General features: G+C 67.4%; 2 protein-coding genes across 5 annotated transcripts in view; one reads left to right on the top strand and one right to left on the bottom strand.

The window, feature by feature from the left end:
- The window catches only part of PTPRN (protein tyrosine phosphatase receptor type N), a 55,400-nt gene extending 46,674 nt beyond the window's left edge, over nucleotides 1–8,726 (top strand). Inside the window, exons 14-22 of the mRNA XM_075069840.1 lie at nucleotides 555–996; nucleotides 1,290–1,363; nucleotides 1,613–1,690; nucleotides 2,268–2,387; nucleotides 2,531–2,697; nucleotides 4,743–4,796; nucleotides 5,077–5,141; nucleotides 7,289–7,362; nucleotides 7,852–8,726. Coding sequence (XP_074925941.1) covers nucleotides 555–996; nucleotides 1,290–1,363; nucleotides 1,613–1,690; nucleotides 2,268–2,387; nucleotides 2,531–2,697; nucleotides 4,743–4,796; nucleotides 5,077–5,141; nucleotides 7,289–7,362; nucleotides 7,852–7,923 — 1,146 coding nt within the window. The 3' untranslated portion in view covers nucleotides 7,924–8,726. The remainder of the gene's footprint in view (nucleotides 1–554; nucleotides 997–1,289; nucleotides 1,364–1,612; nucleotides 1,691–2,267; nucleotides 2,388–2,530; nucleotides 2,698–4,742; nucleotides 4,797–5,076; nucleotides 5,142–7,288; nucleotides 7,363–7,851) is intronic.
- Nucleotides 8,727–9,186: 460 nt separating this feature from the next.
- LOC116831564 (dnaJ homolog subfamily B member 2-like) lies at nucleotides 9,187–19,111 on the bottom strand. Of its 4 annotated transcripts, none has more exons than XM_032791655.2 (9): nucleotides 18,678–19,111; nucleotides 17,603–17,712; nucleotides 15,493–15,546; nucleotides 13,959–14,078; nucleotides 12,738–12,827; nucleotides 12,356–12,461; nucleotides 11,619–11,689; nucleotides 11,112–11,330; nucleotides 9,187–9,906 (listed from the first exon to the last, which is right to left on the bottom strand). In XM_032791655.2, the coding sequence occupies exons 1-9, from the start codon at nucleotides 18,794–18,796 to the stop codon at nucleotides 9,896–9,898; spliced, it is 900 nt and encodes a 299-aa protein (XP_032647546.2). In that variant the 5' UTR covers nucleotides 18,797–19,111; the 3' UTR covers nucleotides 9,187–9,895. The 4 variants fall into 4 exon arrangements, with proteins under 4 accessions (XP_032647546.2, XP_032647548.2, XP_032647549.2 ...); XM_032791657.2 differs by having other exon boundaries at nucleotides 13,959–14,075; XM_032791658.2 differs by having other exon boundaries at nucleotides 11,112–11,327; nucleotides 13,959–14,075; nucleotides 18,678–19,110.
- Between the last annotated feature and the right edge of the window lie 1,446 nt (nucleotides 19,112–20,557).

Raw genomic sequence — 20,557 nt, 5'->3', positions numbered from 1 at the left:
GCTGCCCCCTGCTGGCGGGAGTGAGCCCTGGGGTGTGTCCCCATCCCCGTGTGTGTGCGCGCGCTGCCCCCTGCTGGCGGGAGTGAGCCCTGGGGTGTGTCCCCATCCCCGTGTGTGCGCACGCTGCCCCCTGCTGGCGGGAGTGAGCCCTGGGGTGTGTCCCCATCCCCGTGTGTGTGCGCGCGCTGCCCCCTGCTGGCGGGAGTGAGCCCTGGGGTGTGTCCCCATCCCCGTGTGTGTGTGTGCTGCCCCCTGCTGGAGGGTGAGCCCACTCGAGGGTTAGGAGCCCTAACTGTGCCGGTTCTGATGGTGATTCCCTTTTATCTATCTGTGTTTGGAATGGTGGCTTCCTTCGGGGCAGGCGGGGGGCACTGCTAGCCAGCCCCCTTGCTTCCCACCAGGCGCACTGCTCAGCGAGCCCAGCTGAGACAGACCCTGGGCAGAGACTTGCCCTCTCTGCCGGGACTGGTGCACCCCATCCTGGATGTGCAGTGACTCCCCAAATGGGGGCGAGGGGACGTGTTTCATCAGCCATGGGAACTCGGCATCGGCAGCCCTTAGTTAGCACAGAGACGAGGTCTGCTCAACCCAGCCGGTGCAGAGACGCCCTGTTCAGGCTGTCTCTGATCTCCTCCCTTAGCTCCCTGGGGAGAGCCACCCGCCATCCCTGCTGGAGCTGGGGGGACTCCGGATGGGTGCTGGGCTCAGTAAAGCCTCCTGCTTCCTTCCCCTGCCCGCGTGGCCTCTTCTCTGGGTGCGGGGGCTGCCCTCCCCACGTCCTGTCGCTCGCCTGGCTGGGCACTGCCCTGCTGCTCGCCCGCGACACTGACCACGTGCTGTGCCCGCAGGCCTACATGGAAGACCACCTGAGGAACCGCGAGCGGCTGGCCAAGGAGTGGCAGGCGCTGTGTGTGTACCAGGCTGAGCCCAGCATCTGCGCTGCCGCCCGCAGCGACGCCAACCTGAAGAAGAACCGCAACCCTGACTATGTGCCCTGTGAGTGCCCTGCCCCCTCAGAGCCCCCCTGGCGGGCTGGGGCCCAAAGAACTGCCAGCCCAGCGGGGGTCACCCCAAGGGCCCTTGGCAGACCCCAGCACACCCCCATAGTTGGAGTGGGCCAGGTGGGGAGGGGAGGGAATTGCTTGGACAAAGAGAACTGGTTCTCTCCCCCGCCCCCCAAAAGCAGAGCCATGGGCAACTCTGGATCCTGGGGTATGTGGGGCTGGCTGGGCACTTTCCCCGGCCCCATCTTGCTTGCTCACGGCTCCCCTTGTACGGTGATTTCCCAGACGACCACGCGCGGATCAAGCTGAAGGCTGAGAGCAACCCTTCCCGCAGCGACTTCATCAATGCCAGCCCTATCGTAAGTGGGAGCTCACCTGGGCCCCGCCTGCCTGCTCTGCCCCCCAGCCCACCTTCGCCAGGCCACTGGGGGTGTTCCTCAGAGCAGGGCTCTGCCTGGTACGCTCATGTATATGCCCCTGCCCGCCCTGTACCAACACTCATGTGCCCACTCGCTGGTGCTACTGCTGCGTCCATTTCCTGGGGGGTCCCCACTGCACCCCTATTGTGCTGCTGAGGGGAGTGTCTGACGCGCTGTCTCCTGGCCCAGATTGAGCACGATCCACGGATGCCGGCCTACATCGCCACGCAGGGGCCTCTCTCGCACACCATCGCCGACTTCTGGCAGGTGAGTGCCGGCTGCGGGGACGGAGGCCGGAGGGGGCTGGAGCTGGTACCTCCCCAGCCCGCCTTTGAGGCATCAGCCGTGGGGTGCCCACAGCAGGGTGCTGTCGCATCTGCACTGCCTGGGAGGGGGCTCGTCCTTGCTCAGCCCCGAATCCCTCTCCTGTCAGTGGGCAGATCGGAGGCTCCCTGGAGTGCTGGGTCACACGGCCTCAGCCAGCATGTGTGAGGATGGCAGGTGGGCATCATGTGGGCTGGACCTTGTTGTGCCTGGAGTGCCCTGGCTTTCCTGAGCCGGGGGCAGGAAGCAGCAGGGAGGTGCCCATCCGGCTGCTGGGGCTGCTCCCCCAAAGAGAGCACAGTTACCTTTCCAGGGACTCCTCTGGGTCCTCTTGGCCAGACTGTCCCCAGCGGCCAGTGCTCCAGAGACCTGCCCCTGCCAGTCCAGCCTGGCTCAGCAGGTGCAGGCTGGGACCCCGGGCTCCTCGCAGTCCCGCCTGGCTCTCCCAGCAGAGCCCCTTTAACAAGCACCCAAGCCTGGGCCCAGCACCCGCTGCTGACAGCGTGTGCCTTGTGTGCAGATGGTGTGGGAGAATGGCTGCACAGTGATCGTCATGTTGAGCCCGCTGGTGGAGGACAGCGTCAAGCAGTGTGATCGCTACTGGCCTGATGAAGGATCCTCCCTCTACCACATCTACGAGGCAAGTGGCAGGGTGGGCGGAGGGCACGGCCCATGGGGCGCAGCGGGCTGAGCATGCAGCCCCCGAGACGCGGGCCCCCAGGGGAACGGTGCCATTGGAGCTGGGGCTGGCTGGGCCGTGACTCCCTGGGCCTCTCCGTGCAGGTGAACCTGGTCTCGGAGCACATCTGGTGCGAGGACTTCCTAGTGCGCAGCTTCTACCTGAAGAACGTGCAGTCGCAGGAGACCCGCACTCTGACCCAGTTCCACTTCCTGAGCTGGCCAGCAGAGGGCATCCCCGCCACCACCCGCCCCCTCCTGGACTTCCGCAGGTAAGGGGCAGCCTCCCCGCCGGGCGCCCGCCGCACAGCCCGGCAGCCTCAGGGCAGATGGGCTGGCAAAGCCAGGCCAGCTTCGGGAGCCGGCAGGGAAACCAGGCCCTGAGGGTAGCTCTGGGAGGGGCTGGGACACACCCTGGAGGATGCCCAGTCTGCTGGGGGGCAGCCGGGGGCGTCGGTGCCCACTCAGAGGGGGCCACGCTTGTGAGTCCCTGGGGGCTCCGTGGGTCTGGGAAGCGGGGGAGCGGGTGTGCTGACTTGCAGCGCTGCAGCTGGGCCGGCTGTGAGGCAGGGGGAGGGCTCCTGGCAATGGCCCTCGTCCCAGTCTCTGCCTTTGGGCAAGTCCCTGAATGTCCTGGGCCAGCGTGGGGCTCTGGCCGAAGGGCCCGGGGAGCGTGGGGGGTGGGATGGGGACACTGCCCTGCCCTGCCCCACCTGCCGCTGGCGTGGGATGCGGAAGGGGGAGGAGTTCTGAAGGTTCTGGCAGAGAAAGGGCCCGGGAGACCAGGCTGGGGGCCAGCTCAGCTCTGGCAGCTGGGGCAGAGAGAGCTGCTCCTGGGGGGGGCAGGGGATGAGACCCTGGTTCCCCACTGCAGATGGGAGCCCAAAGCCCGGTGTTACCTGGGCCTGCGTGCACAGGGGCCTCCCAGCCTGCAGCGAAGGGGGGTGAGTCTCTACCGCCCCAGCCCCTCCGGGGTGCTGCATGGCTGGGGGAGGGGCAGACCCGGGGCTCAGTGAGGATTCTGGACTCGGGAGGCAGTGGAGCATCCCCTCCTCTGGGATCCCAAGGGTGGGGGTCAGGCAGGCCCTGGGGCTGGGCAGAGGAGTTCTGTGGCCAGGGCTTTGGCTCAGCGCTGTGGGGGTGCTGTAGGGCTCTGCACTGCAGGCCGGCAGGGGGCTGATTTCCAGCCCCCGGCTGCAGGGCTGGGCCCTGGGGTTGTGGCAGGTGGATACCCCGGCCTGAGGCGTATCTGCCCCCGTAGAGCCCAGGCCTGGTTTTCGTACCAGCCTCTTGCTGCCGTCTTGGTTAGCTCGGGGCAGGAGTGCGGGCTGGGGTCCCCCCCTGAGCTCGCTGTGGGAGGAGAGTGGGCGGAAGCCACTGTACTCAGAGCCTGAGCAAGCAGAGCTCGTCGCGGGCACCACCCCGCCCTGGCGTCCCCGTGGCACTGACGGTGTTACCGGCTCCTGACCAGGCTGGCTGGCTTTGGAGAGGCTGGGTGTGCAGGCAGCCCGTCTCTGGCTTGAACCGCGGTCAGGGCCGCTTCCTCCCCAGGGTGAGGGGTGTAGGTGTGGGTCTGCGTGCGCCAAATCACTGTGGGCTGCACCAGAGAGGAGCCCCCCTCCTGCTGCCACCTTGGTTCTGAGGAGGGGCTGTTCTGAAGCCTCCTGCTGGTTGTGGCCATCTATGCTGCCTTTGGGTCCCTGTGTGGGGCAGGGCCCCACAGCCCAGCTGGGATCTCCGTGCCCTCCCCCCCTCCTCTCTCTCATGCAGCTGCCAGTGCCATTTTTGTGATTTGCAGCTAGTAATCTGGGTCCAGTTGCATAGTCACAAAAGTGAGCATTGGCAGCCGTGCCTGCTGCATGGAGCCTGGCCCCCTGGACTCCCACTAGCGCCCCACTTTGGTGCAGGGCGCCGGGCACGGGACAGTGCTCTGAGCCTGCCTGGAACCTGTGCCCCACAGCTCCCATCCCCACCCGTCTGAGAATGCCCTGCACCTCTCTGCTGTGTGTGGCCTCCTGCAGAGATGCCCCTGCCAGGCCTGTTGGGAGCAGGGATGCCAGCCCTACCTGGGGGGGGGGGGGTGAGTGTGCCTGTCGCTGCAGGAACAGCCCCTGGGATGAGGCAGCAGGGGCGAAACAGTGGGCAGAGTGGATCGCCGCCCCACCACGGACAGCCCTCGGCTCTGGCCAGGCAGGGCAAGGCGGCTGGTAGTTCTTCCCGCTGGGCTGCCAGGCCCCAGGATGTGCCCCGGGGCAGGACTCTGCTCCGGCTGGGTGGGCACTGGCTGCTCTCACCTGTTCTCTCCTTGTCCTTGCAGGAAGGTCAACAAGTGCTACCGGGGTCGCTCCTGCCCTGTTATTGTGCACTGCAGGTAACGGCCCCCGCGTCCGCGCTGAGCGCCGCTCGGCCCTGCCTGGGGGGCCCCCTGCCTGGGGCTCCATCACGCTGCCACCTCCTCCCGCCACGGGACGCCCCACCCAGGCTGGCCTGGGGCCTCTTCCCCTGCTGGGGTGGAGGGGGGCATGTGCAGCACAGTGGGGACCCCGAGAAGCCTGCAGTGGCTCTCCCTTCCCCCACCGCCCCCGTGCCCCGCTGGGAGTGAGGTGTCCCCCCCATGCAGAGGCTTGTGAGCGTCTCTGTGTCTCTTCCAGCGACGGGGCGGGCAGGACCGGGACATACATCCTCATCGACATGGTCCTAAACCGAATGGCCAAAGGTGAGTGCGGCCGCGACGCGCCCCCACAACCTCCCAGCGTCCAACACGCAGTCCTGGCAGCGAAACCCACTTGAGCCCTTTATCTTGCCCAGTCCCTGGCCCGGATCCTCCAGATCCCCAGCCCTGGCCCCGGTGCCCCCTCGTCTGCTCTGCCCCCGGCTCCTCCCCTCCAGATCCCCAGCCCTGGCCCCGGCGCCCCCTCGTCTGCTCTGCCCCCGGCTCCTCCCCTCCAGATCCCCAGCCCTGGCCCCGGCGCCCCCTCGTCTGCTCTGCCCCCGGCTCCTCCCCTCCAGATCCCCAGCCCTGGCCCCGGCGCCCCCTCGTCTGCTCTGCCCCCGGCTCCTCCCCTCCAGATCCCCAGCCCTGGCCCCGGCGCCCCCTCGTCTGCTCTGCCCCCGGCTCCTCCCCTCCAGATCCCCAGCCCTGGCCCCGGCGCCCCCTCGTCTGCTCTGCCCCCGGCTCCTCCCCTCCAGATCCCCAGCCCTGGCCCCGGCGCCCCCTCGTCTGCTCTGCCCCCGGCTCCTCCCCTCCAGATCCCCAGCCCTGGCCCCGGCGCCCCCTCGTCTGCTCTGCCCCCGGCTCCTCCCCTCCAGATCCCCAGCCCTGGCCCCGGCGCCCCCTCGTCTGCTCTGCCCCCGGCTCCTCCCCTCCAGATCCCCAGCCCTGGCCCCGGCGCCCCCTCGTCTGCTCTGCCCCCGGCTCCTCCCCTCCAGATCCCCAGCCCTGGCCCCGGCGCCCCCTCGTCTGCTCTGCCCCCGGCTCCTCCCCTCCAGATCCCCAGCCCTGGCCCCGGCGCCCCCTCGTCTGCTCTGCCCCCGGCTCCTCCCCTCCAGATCCCCAGCCCTGGCCCCGGCGCCCCCTCGTCTGCTCTGCCCCCGGCTCCTCCCCTCCAGATCCCCAGCCCTGGCCCCGGCGCCCCCTCGTCTGCTCTGCCCCCGGCTCCTCCCCTCCAGATCCCCAGCCCTGGCCCCGGCGCCCCCTCGTCTGCTCTGCCCCCGGCTCCTCCCCTCCAGATCCCCAGCCCTGGCCCCGGCGCCCCCTCGTCTGCTCTGCCCCCGGCTCCTCCCCTCCAGATCCCCAGCCCTGGCCCCGGCGCCCCCTCGTCTGCTCTGCCCCCGGCTCCTCCCCTCCAGATCCCCAGCCCTGGCCCCGGCGCCCCCTCGTCTGCTCTGCCCCCGGCTCCTCCCCTCCAGATCCCCAGCCCTGGCCCCGGCGCCCCCTCGTCTGCTCTGCCCCCGGCTCCTCCCCTCCAGATCCCCAGCCCTGGCCCCGGCGCCCCCTCGTCTGCTCTGCCCCCGGCTCCTCCCCTCCAGATCCCCAGCCCTGGCCCCGGCGCCCCCTCGTCTGCTCTGCCCCCGGCTCCTCCCCTCCAGATCCCCAGCCCTGGCCCCGGCGCCCCCTCGTCTGCTCTGCCCCCGGCTCCTCCCCTCCAGATCCCCAGCCCTGGCCCCGGCGCCCCCTCGTCTGCTCTGCCCCCGGCTCCTCCCCTCCAGATCCCCAGCCCTGGCCCCGGCGCCCCCTCGTCTGCTCTGCCCCCGGCTCCTCCCCTCCAGATCCCCAGCCCTGGCCCCGGCGCCCCCTCGTCTGCTCTGCCCCCGGCTCCTCCCCTCCAGATCCCCAGCCCTGGCCCCGGCGCCCCCTCGTCTGCTCTGCCCCCGGCTCCTCCCCTCCAGATCCCCAGCCCTGGCCCCGGCGCCCCCTCGTCTGCTCTGCCCCCGGCTCCTCCCCTCCAGATCCCCAGCCCTGGCCCCGGCGCCCCCTCGTCTGCTCTGCCCCCGGCTCCTCCCCTCCAGATCCCCAGCCCTGGCCCCGGCGCCCCCTCGTCTGCTCTGCCCCCGGCTCCTCCCCTCCAGATCCCCAGCCCTGGCCCCGGCGCCCCCTCGTCTGCTCTGCCCCCGGCTCCTCCCCTCCAGATCCCCAGCCCTGGCCCCGGCGCCCCCTCGTCTGCTCTGCCCCCGGCTCCTCCCCTCCAGATCCCCAGCCCTGGCCCCGGCGCCCCCTCGTCTGCTCTGCCCCCGGCTCCTCCCCTCCAGATCCCCAGCCCTGGCCCCGGCGCCCCCTCGTCTGCTCTGCCCCCGGCTCCTCCCCTCCAGATCGCCAGCCCTGGCCCTGGCGCCCCCGCTGACCCCTCCTGTGCTCTGCCCTAGGAGTGAAGGAGATTGATATCGCCGCCACGCTGGAGCACGTCCGTGACCAGAGGCCTGGCATGGTGCAGACTAAGGTGAGCCCCTTTCCCCAGCTAGGCCCCAAGCCTGCAGGGGCAGTTCCCAGTGGGTCAGCCCTGGGGCCAGCCCAGCCACCTGCAGGGAAGGGGCAGGACACCCCCTATGCCCCCCCCCGCACTACCCCACAGAGCCCTTCTCCCCTCTCCCATTGCTGCACCCGGGCCCCACCTGGCCCCACAGCCGCTGTGCCCCTCCCCAGGCACAGGCTGCTTCTCCCACCAGGGGGCAGAGAGCCAGGGCCACTGGCTTCCTTCCCACCGCAGGGGGCACAATGGGGCTGCCCCTTCCCACGGGGGGCGGATTCATCTGTTGTGCTGGGCTCAGGCTCTGGGACCAGCCTCTAGGAAGCAGGGCCCTGGCAGGGTGGGCAGCCTCTAGGAAGCAGGGTGAGCTGGGTGGGCAGTGGGCATACAGCCCTGCCCCTTCATGCTGGGCACACGCTGCGTTGCTCCGGGGTGGGGCTCACCCTCCTGTGCCCTCCGCAGGACCAGTTTGAGTTTGCGCTGACGGCCGTGGCAGAGGAGGTCAATGCCATCCTGAAGGCGCTGCCGCAGTGATCCGGTCACCTCGCCTCCAGTCCCGTCATGCCCGCCACCTCCCGGGTGCCGCCCCGTGTGCTTTGGGCACCCGCTCGCCCCTGTAACGTCATGTCTGTGATGCTGGTCGTCTCCCCAGGCCCCCCTCACCCCTTCGTGCTGCCCAGGCCTCGTCTGGCTGCCAGCTCCTGCAGGAGCAGCTGGGCCCAGAGGAGGGGTCCGGCTGAACCCGCTAGAGGAGAAGGGGCTGCACCAACTGCTCTGAGAGGTTAAGAGGGGACCGTGCTGCCCCCCCACATCTGCTCCTGCATGCCCAGTGCCCGCCTGCCCTGTGTACAGGTGCCCACGCACAGCCCCCACCACGGGCTCCTCCCATTCATCTAGTCACAGCCCCACGGGTGCCCAGGCCCTGCCCACGGCCAGGGAGAAGTCTGAGCCAGTGCGGGGCGGTTCTGAGCTCTGCCAGGAGCCTGCACCCGCTGGGCAGGATGGGCCTGGGGGGAAGCTCCCACCCCCCGCCCCCCCCCCAGCTCTACTGCTCCATGCCCTGCCTGGGGGGCACTGCAGCTCTTGCCAGGCTGGCCCCAACCTGCCCTCCCCCTGCCTGTCTCAGTGCCTGGGGGGTGGACCCTTCCTCCCACGCTTCCTGGGCCAAGCGGTGATCCAGCTGGAGCAATCCTGGCCAGGCCGAGCGTGCCCAGCTGGGCAACCCCCCCTGCACCCCCTGGGTCAATCATCGTCAGTCAAGAAGAGAAATTTCTAGAGAAATATAATTTTGTATCTTGATGTGAATAAAGTTCTCGTGTCGCATTTGTGCAGCTGCAGTCCGGCCTGGCCTGTCTCTGTGGGTATTTCCCTGCTGGGCGGGGGTTGTGCCCTTCACTGCCCCCACCCCAGGTCCCTGGCCCACCCTAAGGTGGGGAAGGCAGCACAGACTGAGCCCAGCGCTCAGTCAGGGTCCCCAGTGCAGCTCACTCCAGGCCCTGCTGCCAGTAGCTGAGATCTGGGGATTAGAGAGGAGCAAGTGCCCTTGGGTACCCCCCTCATGCCAGTCCTGCCAATGGGAACCGCCGGGGCCTACACTCCCTGGGGAGAAAACTCTGCTTGAGGCTGGGGCTGAACCTGGTACCTGGTCCAACCCCCCTGCAGCCACGGCTTGGGGCTAAATTTCCCTGGCCTGGCCCAACCCTCTTGTAGGCACTTTACCCCCCACCCCCCATCCCTGTAGGCTGCTCCAGCCAGCCCCTGCCCTCCCCCCTCAGAGAGCCCCCCTCACACACTGCATCTATTGCAAATGGTTTATTGACTGACAGCAGGCTCCACGCCCAGGGGGGTGGCACAGCTCCCCAGCAGCAAGGGAGATGCACTGCAGGGCCCAGGCACCATCCTTCCACACCCCCCCACTGCATCCACAGCCTCAGAGCTGCTCCTGCCCAGCTGTGAGGAGAAGGGGGGGTAGTTGTGGAGTAAGATCCCCTCCCAGGGTGCAGGCTCTGAAGGGGAAGCCACCATCTCTTCCAGCTGCAGCCCCCCACAAACAGCACGGGCCACAGGGCGGAGCAGATGGGGGGGGGCGGGGGGCAGGGGAGAGAGACACCTGGCCCTGGGCTGCTTCCACCCCTGCAATCAGGCCTCTTCCCACTGCAACCCCAGCCCAGCCACTACAACTCCCAGCAGGGCTGGGCTGGGCTGGGCTGGAGGTGCCCAGGGCTCTGCCCCCAGCCCCCCTTGGGCCAGTCTACTCCCTGGCACAGCCAGCCACTCGCACGCCATGGGCCAGGGCTGGGGCCGGGATGGAATCTGTGCCCACAGCGCAACCAGCCCCCCACCACTAGCTACAGCCCCCTACACCCTGCTGTGCAGACAGCAACAGGAGAGACCCCCCACTAGGCAGCCCAGGGGCACTGGGGTGGGGTGTGGAAACAGAGCGATGTCCGGGCGTGACCAGCCTCCCTGGGCGACTGAGTATGGCAGGGTGCCCGCAGCACGGCCCTCAGAACACACCTGGGGAGACAAGCAGAGGGGAGGGGGAGGGACGATGGATGAATCAAGCTGCGTGAGCATGTGACAGCCAGTGCACGTGCAGGCCGGGGCACCAGCACCCCCGGGGCAGGGGGGAGACTTCCAGCCCTATTCCTGGGGCTGGACGCACCCAAGGCTCCTGCGAGCTTGTGTGCTGGGAGGCGCAGCAGGGAGGGGTGCTGGGCCCCGCTGCCGCCAGCCCTGTGGGGTGATGGTGTCCTGGCTGGTTAGCCCATGGAAGTGGGACAGGGGGTTACCTAGGGGGCAGGGGTGGAGGAGTGTCAGGCAGGGACTGCAGCCAGAGGGGGGGGGGCGGGAAGGGAGCAGGATCCACAGCAGCAACAGTGAGGGGGAGAACTAGCACCCACCCCCAAATACCCATTACCTTCTGTGCAGCATCTGCCCCCCACAGAGGGACACCCTGCACCCCAGGGTGCAGGCTCTGAAGGGGGTGCACCCCTGGGCAGCCCTGCTGGGCCTGTACGCCTCCCCCGCACAAGGGAAGGCCACGAGCCGAGCCCTGCCCGCACTCCCAGGCATGCCCCTTGCCCCTGCTGGGTGGGAGGGAGACGCCCGGCGCAGCAGAGGGGGTTCTGGGAGGAGACCCTAGGGGCAGACCCGCTCCTCCCACCCCCCCCGCCCTGTGGAGGGGGAAGGCGTGGCATGGACAGGCAGCTGAGCATGTGATGCAGCAATGGTGCCAGGGCCCCACATGACCCCCCTCAGCACCCGTGCCCCCTGCTCCACCCCCTCATCTGTTCTGCCCCCGGCTCCTCCCCTCCAGATCCCCAGCCCTGGCCCCGGCGCCCCCTCATCTGCTCCGCCACCGCCGGCGGGGGCAGCTCCTTGCTCTGTAACGACACACCAGACGGAGGCTCCTCTCCTGCCCTTCCCTGAGCCCCAGGCAGCCCCGCTACTGCCTGCATTCGCTGAGGGAGGAACCCACTGCTCCCCTGGGGCTGGGATCCTCAGGCTGCCCGGCCCCAGCCCGGCTCATAGCAGGCAGCAGTGCGACTGCTTCTGCTTGGGCACTGGCTCCGTCCCTGCCGCTGCCGCCTCGGGCGCTGCCCCCTCCTGTCCATCACCTGCCCCCGGGCTCTGTGTTCGGCTTCCCTTGCTGCCCACGGGCAGGGGCGGAGGCACCTGGCTCCCCCCTGGCGCCTGCTGCCTCCTGGTGCCACGCGCACCTGCTCTGTGCTGCCCCGCAGCCTCCATCTCCGACAGGCTGTAGGCCATGGCCAGCTGCAGGTCCTCGTCCTCCTCCTCGCTGTCCGTGTACAGACAGACCGGGGACGAGCCGCGGGGCCGCGGCGGCGCAGGGGGCGAGTGCGAGGCCTGGCCCAGGAGGGCCTGCTGCTCCCGGCGGCTCAGCTCCAGCCCCAGTGCCATGTCGTCAGGGACACCTGCTGGGCAGAAGGCACAAGCGTCAGGGCCCAGGCGCGCTGGCCCCAGGCCTGGCCGTGGGAGGACGGGCCTCTGCCTAGGGCACCGCATACGGACCCAAGTTCAATTCTTAGGCCTGCCCCTGTCTCCCCACCTCACCCGGGGTCTCAGTGCCGCTGTCTGGGAAGTGGGGAGAACCCCCCCCCCACACACACACACACCTCCCAAGGGGCAGAGCTCAGCCAACACGCAGGAGTCCAGAGCCAGGGACCACCCCGTTCCCCAGAGCCCCCTCCCACCCCACTCCTCACCATTAACGTGGATTGATTTCAGCTCCCCGTCCTCTTCCACCTCCACCCGCTCCTGCCCGTTCTCCACAATCCTGCAGAGACAGTGCCAGGTCACTCAGCCGGCCAGAGTGGCACCCCGCAGGGGAGATACGAGGGATTCCCTGGGGATGGGGTGGGGGCACTGTTTGTGCCATCTAGGGATTGTGCCAGGCCACAGGCTCCACATGCGTTGGGGGCAGCTGCCAACTCCATTCTGAGCGTGGGCTGGTGTTTACCTTCTCAGGATCTTCTGACCTAGCGCGAGCTACACTTCCAGGGAGCGCAGGTCATTGATGTAAAGTGCTCTCCCATTGCAAGGGAATCGCTCCGAACTATCACCCCTGCCCAGCACTGTGGTGACAGGCTGCCAAGTGACAAAGCCTCCTGGTAGGAGTCTGGGCTCCCTGGTTGGGGCTGATGGAGGTGTCACCCAGCAGAGGGGCTGAGAGGTTATAAAGGGCAGAAACTGCGCTGGTCAGGCTGGGTCTTTGGCCGTTGTCAGCTGGTCAAACAGAACAGCTGCTGCAGGAGGCAGCAGAGATGGGGGGACCCTGCCTGGACACAGCTGAGCCCCAGGAAGGATGGGCCCTGGGGTGGCGAGAGGCGGGACTGGCTGACCCCAGGGAGGGTCCCATGATCTGGTCCCCTGGAGCAGCTGTCGCGTTGCTGGGAGACAGGCTGGCTTGGCCATTGGCCAGTCCGTGATGGTCCATCCCTACCTCTTCGTGGTGATGCGTTTGCCATTGACAAAGGTGGTGGAGGTGGAAACCGAGCGGAAGCCAATTCCAGGGTTGGTGCCGGGGCTGAAGGACGAGGAGAAGAAATCTGAAAAACAGGACGACAACCTCACAGCAGGAGCCCCCAGCCTGGGCCAGGCTCCGGGGAATCGCAGGGGGTCCCTTGGCCAGGCGTGAGAGGGAGGAGCCGGAGCAGGGGAGCCGGAGCCGAGGGGAGGAGCTTTGGGCCAGGCCAGGGCAGGCCAGGCCGAGGAGCCGGAGCGACCCAGGAGAAAGCTGGAGCTCGGACCACACAGGTGCCCTCTCCAGTGGAGCAGGTGCCCAGGAAGGACAGTGCTGCAGCGACAGGCAGGCTGCCCCCTACCTGAGGATGCCGGAAAAGAGGAGAAGAAGGAGCCTGATCCGGGGTGTCGGAGGCCCGTTCCCCGCAGCTCTGAGAACGGCAGCATCTCATCTGGAAAGGAGGGATCGTGGAGTGAGCACAGCCCAAGAACCTCCCTAGCAGGATGCCAGGCCAGGCCGCACCAGCCACACAACTCCAGAGTGCAGCCAGTTCACCCTGGGGGCAGGGCACTCATAGGCCCCAGAGCAGCAGGCCCCAAAGGAGGCTCTAGGGGGGCCTACGGAGCGGGCACTTCCTTGCGTCCAGCTGCTGAGCTGCAGGAAAAGAAGCCGACGATCCAGCAGCCCCCAGCTAGGGTGGCTCTCCTGCCCCGGGCGCTGCAGGATCAGGCCCACACAGGAGGCAGGGTCTGGGTGCTAGCCGCTCTGACAGGGCCACACGCTGCCAAGGGCTGGGAGCCAGCGGGTGCTGCTCCGGCCTCTCTCAGTTCAAGTGTCCTGCAGCCCTTGGAGAGGATTTCCGAGAGGCAGCGTACCTGCCCGCCTCATAACTGCGGCCCACTGCTTCCAGCCGGCGCCCACAGCGATCCCCAGGACTCAGCCTCGGTGCTGGGCCCAGGCTAACTCCATCGGTCGCTGGCACCGCCCAGTCATGGCTCTTCACCCCTCCCCATGGACCAGCCCCTCCCACGCACGGATCCTTCTGCCCCATGCGTTCAGCCCAGAGCTCGTCCCGCAGCGACCGAGCCCAAACCACCACCGCTTCCTGGCCTCCCTCACTCTGGCACAAGGACCAGCGTCTGCTTGGACCAGGCCTGCTGAAAATGCCCCGGTGTGGGGCAGTCCTCGGCCGGCATCACCGGCTCCCACACCACCACCCCGCCCCACTGGTCCCAGTGCGGCGAGCACTGGAGGAAGCTGCTGCTCCAGCTGTGAGGCAGGGAGCCGACGCTGTGGAAGGCACCATTCTGACCCCTGCCCTTGCTGTCACCCGGAAGTTCAAACTCAGCCCCTTCCGAGGCAAAAGCCCAGGCCACATCACTTGAGTGAAAGGTGAATCTCCATGAGCTTTCAGCAGTCCAGGGCCCATGACACACAACAGTCTCTGGGTCTCTCACCAATCCCCATTTCATAGTCCCTCTCCCACTTCTCTGGCTGCAGAGAATCAAAACGTGCACTGGGTTGGGCCCACGCTCCCCTCCCTCCTCCAGAGCCCCCAGGAGAGCCGGGGGCCAAAATTCACCGAAGAAGTCAGCGAAGGGATCCCGCCCGCCGAAGAACTCCCGGAAGACGTCGTGGGCGCTGCGGAAGGTGAAGGTGAATTCGGGGCCTCCTGCATCGGCTCTTGATCCCCCAGGCCCTGCTGGGGAAAAGCAGAGACAGGACGCTACCGCCAAGAGCCCAGTCTGAACTGAGTGAGAGAAACAGGCCGGGGTCCCCGTCCCCAGGAGAGACGAGCAGGTTAAATGTGCTCTGCTAGCACGGGGCTGGGGCCAGCAAAAACTACAGGTCCCAGCATGCAACGGGACACGATGTGCTCCCAGCCAGCCAATATTTGCAATAGGTGCAATTTGCCCCTGGGCCAAGAGCCAGCGCCCAGCCCGGGGCAAGTTCCACCACTAGATGGAGCACAGACACGCCAGAGGCCCTGCTGGGGGTGGAGGGGGGGGAAGTGAGCCCCAAGGGGCTACACCCTGCTCGGGGGGGCTGCGAGCCCCAGGAGTCTGTATCCTGCTCGGGGGGAGGTGGGGGCAGCGAGCCCCAGGCGGCTGTACCCAAGTGTCATGGCCACATAGACGGGGGGAGGCCCTGCTCGGGGGGCAGCGAGCCCCAGGAGTCTGTATCCTGCTCGGGGGGAGGTGGGGGCAGCGAGCCCCAGGCGGCTGTACCCAAGTGTCACGGCCACATAGACGGGGGGAGGCCCTGCTCGGGGGGGCTGTGAGCCCCAGGAGGCTGTACCCTGCTCGGGGGGGAAGGGGGCAGCGAGCCCCAGGCGGCTGTACCCTACTATGGGGAGGTGGGGGCAGCGAGCCCCAGGCGGCTATACCCAGGTGTCATGGCCACATAGACAGGGGGAGGCCCTGCTCGGGGGGCAGCGAGCCCCAGGAGGCTGTACCCTACTATGGGGAGGTGGGGGCAGCGAGCCCCAGGCGGCTGTACCCTACTATGGGGAGGTGGGGGCAGCGAGCCCCAGGCGGCTGTACCCTACTATGGGGAGGGGGGGGCAGCGAGCCCCGGGGGCTGTACCCAGGTGTCACAGCCACGTAGACGCGGGGAGGCCCTGCTTGGGGGGCAGCGAGCCCCAGGAGGCTGTACCCTACTATGGGGAGGTGGGGGCAGCGAGCCCCAGGCGGCTGTACCCTACTCTGGGGAGGGGGGGGCAGCGAGCCCCGGGGGCTGTACCCAGGTGCCACGGCCACGTAGACGCGGGGAGGCCCTGCTCGGGGGGCAGTGAGCCCCAGGAGGCTGTACCCTGCTCGGGGGGGGAAAGGGGGCAGCGAGCCCCAGGAAGGGCCGTGCCCTGCTCGGAGGGGGAGGTGGAGGGGGCGCGCAGGGCTTTGCCGTCTCATTCATACCCACGCTCCAGGGGCGGGCAGTGTCCAGACTAAGTGCAGCTTCTCAGACTCCCTGCCCCAGCTGGCTCGGCAGCACTCCATTGCAGGCGCAGCACACGACAATGCTGGCGGGGACTGTCAGACTTGGGTCCCCTGGCCCAGTTTTTAAGGTGCAAGGTCCCCCCACCCCCCATTTCAGCTCCCCCAGCCAGGCCAGCTCACCTGCTCCCATGAGGCCTTCCTTGCCATAGCGGTCGTAGATGTCACGCTTCTCCTCTGCGGGGAGAGGAGGGGAGAGTTAGGGGACCCTCGCCGCTCCAGCAGGGCTGGGCTGGGCTGGGCTGAGCTGGGGAGGGGGCGGCCCCTAGCTAAGGGGGAGAATGGGTCCTGCAGCTGGGGGTGGCAGCTCCCACTGCGTGGCCAGACAGCATCACTAGCTCTCGTGCCATAGGGATTACTCCTAAAGCCCCAGCTCTCGGAGTCATGGGACGGGGCAGGACTGTCAGCTGCTGTTTTCTCCCCTTCCTGGCTGGAGAGCAAAGCCCGGGACGGCGCCCCCCAGGGGTCAGACACAGGAGCGCAGACGAGAACCCAACGCTTTGAAAAGTCTGGGGATTTTCCACCCAGTGTTGTGGCTCTGGAACCCTCAGGGCTGGTGTGGGGGGGATGTCCCCTGGCCGGCTCTCCAGGTGCCACACACCAGGCTCACAGGGTCTCTGAGCCGCGTCGGATCAGAGCGGCTCCACGCAATGTGAAGGACCTTCATGATCTAACCCAGCCCCCCGTGATCCATGGGATGTCCGGGGCTACCCCAGGCCTGGAGTGCAGCAGCGAGGGCCAAGCTCCGGCAGTGAGTCTGTGGAGCATGAACGAATCCAGCAAGGCGCGCACAATGCACAGGGGTGCACATGGCCGAAGACTCCTGGGGACCCCTGCCCCCACCCCACTGCAGCCCCCAGGGAGAGAGGCAAAGAAACACGAAATGGTGTGTGTGACTCAGAGCAAAGGGTTAACGAGAGCCTCTCCCGCAAAGGGACGTAGTGAGGTGCAGACCGGCCAGATGCCCCGTCTTCTTTGCATCCCCGAGCGCCTCGGGGGGGCAAAGGGGACTCTGGCAGCTCAGCGTTCCCTAGTGCAGGGACTGGGGGGAGGGGGCAGAGTGCGCCTGTCCCAGGGATCCTGGGCGGAGGAGGAGCAGGAAGAGCCCCAGTCTCTGTGCACCCCGGCCCTGCACCTGGCAGAATGCAGCCAGGCTGCAGGCTGCTTGCAAAGGGCCATCTCAGGGCCTGCTCCACTAACGGGCAGCAGGGCACGCACACGGCTGGGAGTGACAGGGACACTGTCCATACAGAGCACAGCCGCTCCCCTCAACACCAACCTGGCGACCTGGCTGGGCAGGATCTGGGGGTCCAGTGGATCACACGCTGACTAGGAGTCCGCCACGGGATGCTCATGCTGGGGTGTGTTAACGGGAGGTCATTGGCCTGCTCTGCTCGGCACTGGGGAGGCCTCAGCACTCGGCAGGGCTGCGGCCAGGTCTGGGGGCCGCACGTCAGGAAAGACGTGAACCAATCGGAGAACAACAAACCTGCCCCGTGAGGGAGGGTTAGACCCTGGGCGCGTTCGCTCTAGAGCCGAGGCCTGAGACCAGGCTCCAGGCCCGGGAAGGGCCGTTCTCCAGAGGATGGGGATTAAGGGTCTGTCCAAGCTGCACACGAAGGCTGGGCTCTGACCCCGGCTCAAGCCCACATTCCGTCCACACACGTGCCAGTCAGACAGCTCAGGAAGCCCTCAGGCCTGGGGCTCTCGGGCTCTGCTGGGGGTGGGTCAGAGCCAGAGTCCCGCTGGGCAAGGTCTAAGCCCTGTCACTTTGCAGTGTGGACGCAGCCCTAGTGCCATCTCTGGGTCCGAAGGGCTGCAGAGGGGGTCTGGCCGCCTCCGCCTCCGCCTGGCTGAGCCAGGTGTTTGCAGCGCAGTGGGGATGCTCGAGTCCCCGGCCCAGCCCCGAGGCTGCACTGCGTGTGGACACCCCAGTGCTGGGTTTGATCTGCAGCACAGGGGACTTGGGGCGATAGCGGGAAAAGCTTCCACCACCTCGGGGGCTACGCTCAGGAGCAGGCTTTCCGGGGCGGGGACCCCGTCCCTGGAGGTTTTAGCAACGAACTATCAGGGCTGGCCTAGGGCAACTTGGCCCTGCGGTGGTGCAGGGCTGAACAAAGCAACCCCTCGAGGTCCCTTCCAGCCCCATGGCTCCAGGTGTCGTGAAACGAAGAGGGAGGGGAGACACTGGCCCTTGCTGAGCCCAGAGGGAGGGGAGACACCGGCCCCTTACTGTCCGACAGCACTTCGTAGGCCTCCGCGATCTCTTTGAACTTCTGCTCGGCATGTTCCTTGTTCTCCGGGTTCTTATCCGGGTGCCATTTCAGCGCCGCCCTCCTGTACCTGCACAGGCCCCAAGACAGTCAGTGACCCCAAACTCTGCTGTCAGCAGGTGCCACCCTCCCCACCTGTGCCAGCCAACCCCAAGACCAATCGATGGGTGCGCAGGTTCCCACCAGCGCCTGGGTTCCAAGGGCTTCCTTGGAGAGCGGCTCTTAGTTCCTGGGACAGCCCCCCACCATCCCACTCTGCACGGCCCCCCAAGCAGTGGCAGGAGCAGGCTGGACCTGGAACACAGCGCGTGTTCCCCAGTCAGGGACGCCACATGCCAGGGTGAGACACTGCCACACAGACTCCATACTCTCTGCCTTCAACCAGCGCCCACTGGGCCAGCCCCCCTCAACCAGCACCCACTGCCCAGGGCCCCCCTCCATACTCCCCCCCACCCCCCAAAACCAGTGCCCACCAGGCCAGCCCCCCCTCAGCCAGCACCCCCCCCAAACCAGCACCCACGAGCCCGGCCCCAAGTCACAACTCCGGAAGGAAGCAGCAGCATTTCTCTCCCTGTCAGTCACCCACACAAGAGCCCCCCCAGCCGCCATTCGGTCAGAGACACAGGCTCGCTCCAGAGTGACAGCAGAGGGGTGACAGAGGCAAAACTAATTAGCCGATTAATCAGGTGTGTTGTGGTAACACCCAGAGATGTTACACGAGATCCCATCAAGCCCCTGCCCCGCCCAAGATTGCGGGGGGAGGGGGGGAGCATGCGTCAGGTCAGGCCCTGCCCGAGATTGGGGAGGAAGGCGGGGGGTGGGGGGGCAGGCCTAGAGCGGGACAAGCCCTGTCCCGAAGCGTGACGCGAAGAGCCCACGGATGGCCTGTCGCTGCCATGGCCCAGGCGCAGAAGCGAGGCCTCGCTGCCTCTCGAGCGCTCATCCAGCCCCACTTTACCCTGAGCTGGTGCCGACTCTGAGGCAGCACAGGGGGCCCCGGGCTAGGGGGGCGACCCGAGATGGGGCAGGACTTACGCCTTCTTGATGTCGTCCGAGGAGGCGTTTCGGGGCACGCCCAGCACTTCGTAGTACTCCACCATGGCGTCTGTTTGTCCGGCAGGGTGCAGCTGGGGAGGAAGGGGAACGTCAGGCATATCTGGAGATGCCCAGGGGAGTGCAAGCCCCCTGGGACCACACTGGCATCAGCCAGGAACAGCTGTCCGGAAAGTGCCCATGTCCCGAAGATCAGCGACCGGGTCTGCCTGTCCCCTGCCAGAGGGGTCCGCAGAGCCCAACTGGGGCCCGATTCCTGGCCTGCTGCACGGCGCTGCCAGCTCTGGAGGGAACGTCCCACCCCCTTTGCACAGGGGCAGCAGGCAGATTCGGGACCAGGCCCCATCTGTCCTCAGTCCCTGCCCAACTGCAGGCCCATTGCCGTCCAGCCGATGGGCCGTCCTGTCCCACGCAGTGTCTGAGTCAGGATGGGGTCCCCCCGCTCACCGCCCCCTTCACACTGCCACCCCTCTCTGCCCCCCGCCCCGGCAGCAGGAATGCTAGGGGATTATTTGTGGCACAGAGGCTGGTGGGCCCCCACCCACGTTGGGCACTGGCAGCCAGAGCTCTGGAGCACTTGTCTCTGTCACAGCCCAAGCACAGGGACTGCGCCAGCTGCAGATTCTTAAAGGGACCCTGCCTCTTGGCATCTCACAGGGTCCCACAGCCCCACCCCTCCCAGAGCCACTGGGGCGCAGGGCTATGCTCAATCTATGCAACTGCTGGACCTCACCCTCACTGGACACCCCCTCCTCACCGGGGTTCCCTCACCCAGCCGAAGGGAGGTGCTTGCTTCTGCTCCTCTCCCTCATGTCTGAGCCTCACCCATTCCCGCTCTCCACTATGGGGCTCCCCCCACTCACCTGCCCACAGGGAGACACTCCAGCAGCCAGGGCTAGCCCCCCTCCCCCCCACAGACACTGGTGGCTCTTCAGAGAGTGGGGAGCAGCAAAGGGGAGGAGCAGAGACCTAACCCTAACCCCAGCCCCTCCAAGCACCCAGCTGCCTTCAGGGTCTTACCCCCTGGGGATGGGGGTCTGTTCATCAGGTGCCCGAGAGAGCTGCGTGTGGTGATGACTGGGGTAGCTGGGGCAGGAAACTTGGGGGCCAGTGTTCAGGCGTCCCTTCAGGATGTGCCCCCACCCTGGCCAGCCTCCAGCACTGGGGCAGTGATGAGGGGCAAGGGGTCCCTGCTAGAACCCGCTCTGCAGCCGGGGGGAGGGCACTGCCAGTGTCAACCAATACCAGACAGCATAGGACCACCCTCCCCATGCGCCTGGGCAGCGCCAGCACAACGGGTTCCAGGTGTCACCACTGCAAAACACGGCCCCTCACCAGGGGCCTGCCCAGCTCCAGAGGGAATGAGCGCCCCCAGCCCCCATCACTCCATGCTTCTGCCTAGATGGGAGGCTCCCTGGCCCTTAGGGGCACTGCAGAAGCCCTCACAGCTGGACGGGGTCATTGAGGGGGCAGTGAGCAGGGGCCAGGGGCCAGAGATCTCACCCTGGGACAGATCGGGGCTGGGAGCCGGGCCCGGCCCCTCCCTAGTCAGTCAGTCAGTATTAAGCAGCTTGGCAGCTACTATAAACATCTAATCCCGTTACAAGGGAGGAGTAAGAATAGCTCTGCCACCCGTTCTGGCAGCGACCCGCGCTGGGGTCGAGGGCAGCAGAGGGCGCCCGGCTGCTGGGAAAATTGGGTCATTGTTTGCATGGGGGCCCTAGCCTCCTCCTGGCCGACCCGCCGCAAACCCCAGAATCCATTCGACCTGCAGCTGCTGAGATTGTGACACCAGCCTCCGAAACCCTCCACTGTCTCCCCATTTCAGCCACATTACGTCCAGGTGCCTCCTCCTTGCCTTA

Source organism: Chelonoidis abingdonii, chromosome 10, assembly GCF_003597395.2.
Source record: "Chelonoidis abingdonii isolate Lonesome George chromosome 10, CheloAbing_2.0, whole genome shotgun sequence".
Classification (NCBI taxonomy): Eukaryota; Metazoa; Chordata; order Testudines; family Testudinidae; genus Chelonoidis; species Chelonoidis abingdonii.
This window is presented reverse-complemented; position numbering and strand designations above follow the sequence as displayed.

Excerpts from the sequence above, each read along its gene's own strand:
- LOC116831564 (XM_032791655.2), bottom strand. The coding sequence starts at position 18,796 with ATGCCTGACGTTCCCCTTCCTCCCCAGCTGCACCCTGCCGGACAAACA. Across the intron at positions 15,547-17,602 it reads CTACGAAGTGCTGTCGGACA|AGGAGAAGCGTGACATCTAC; the intron begins GTAAGGGGCCGG and ends CTCTCCCCGCAG. Across the intron at positions 12,828-13,958 it reads TCCCTTCGCTGACTTCTTCG|ATGAGATGCTGCCGTTCTCA; the intron begins GTGAATTTTGGC and ends CCTCCTTTCCAG.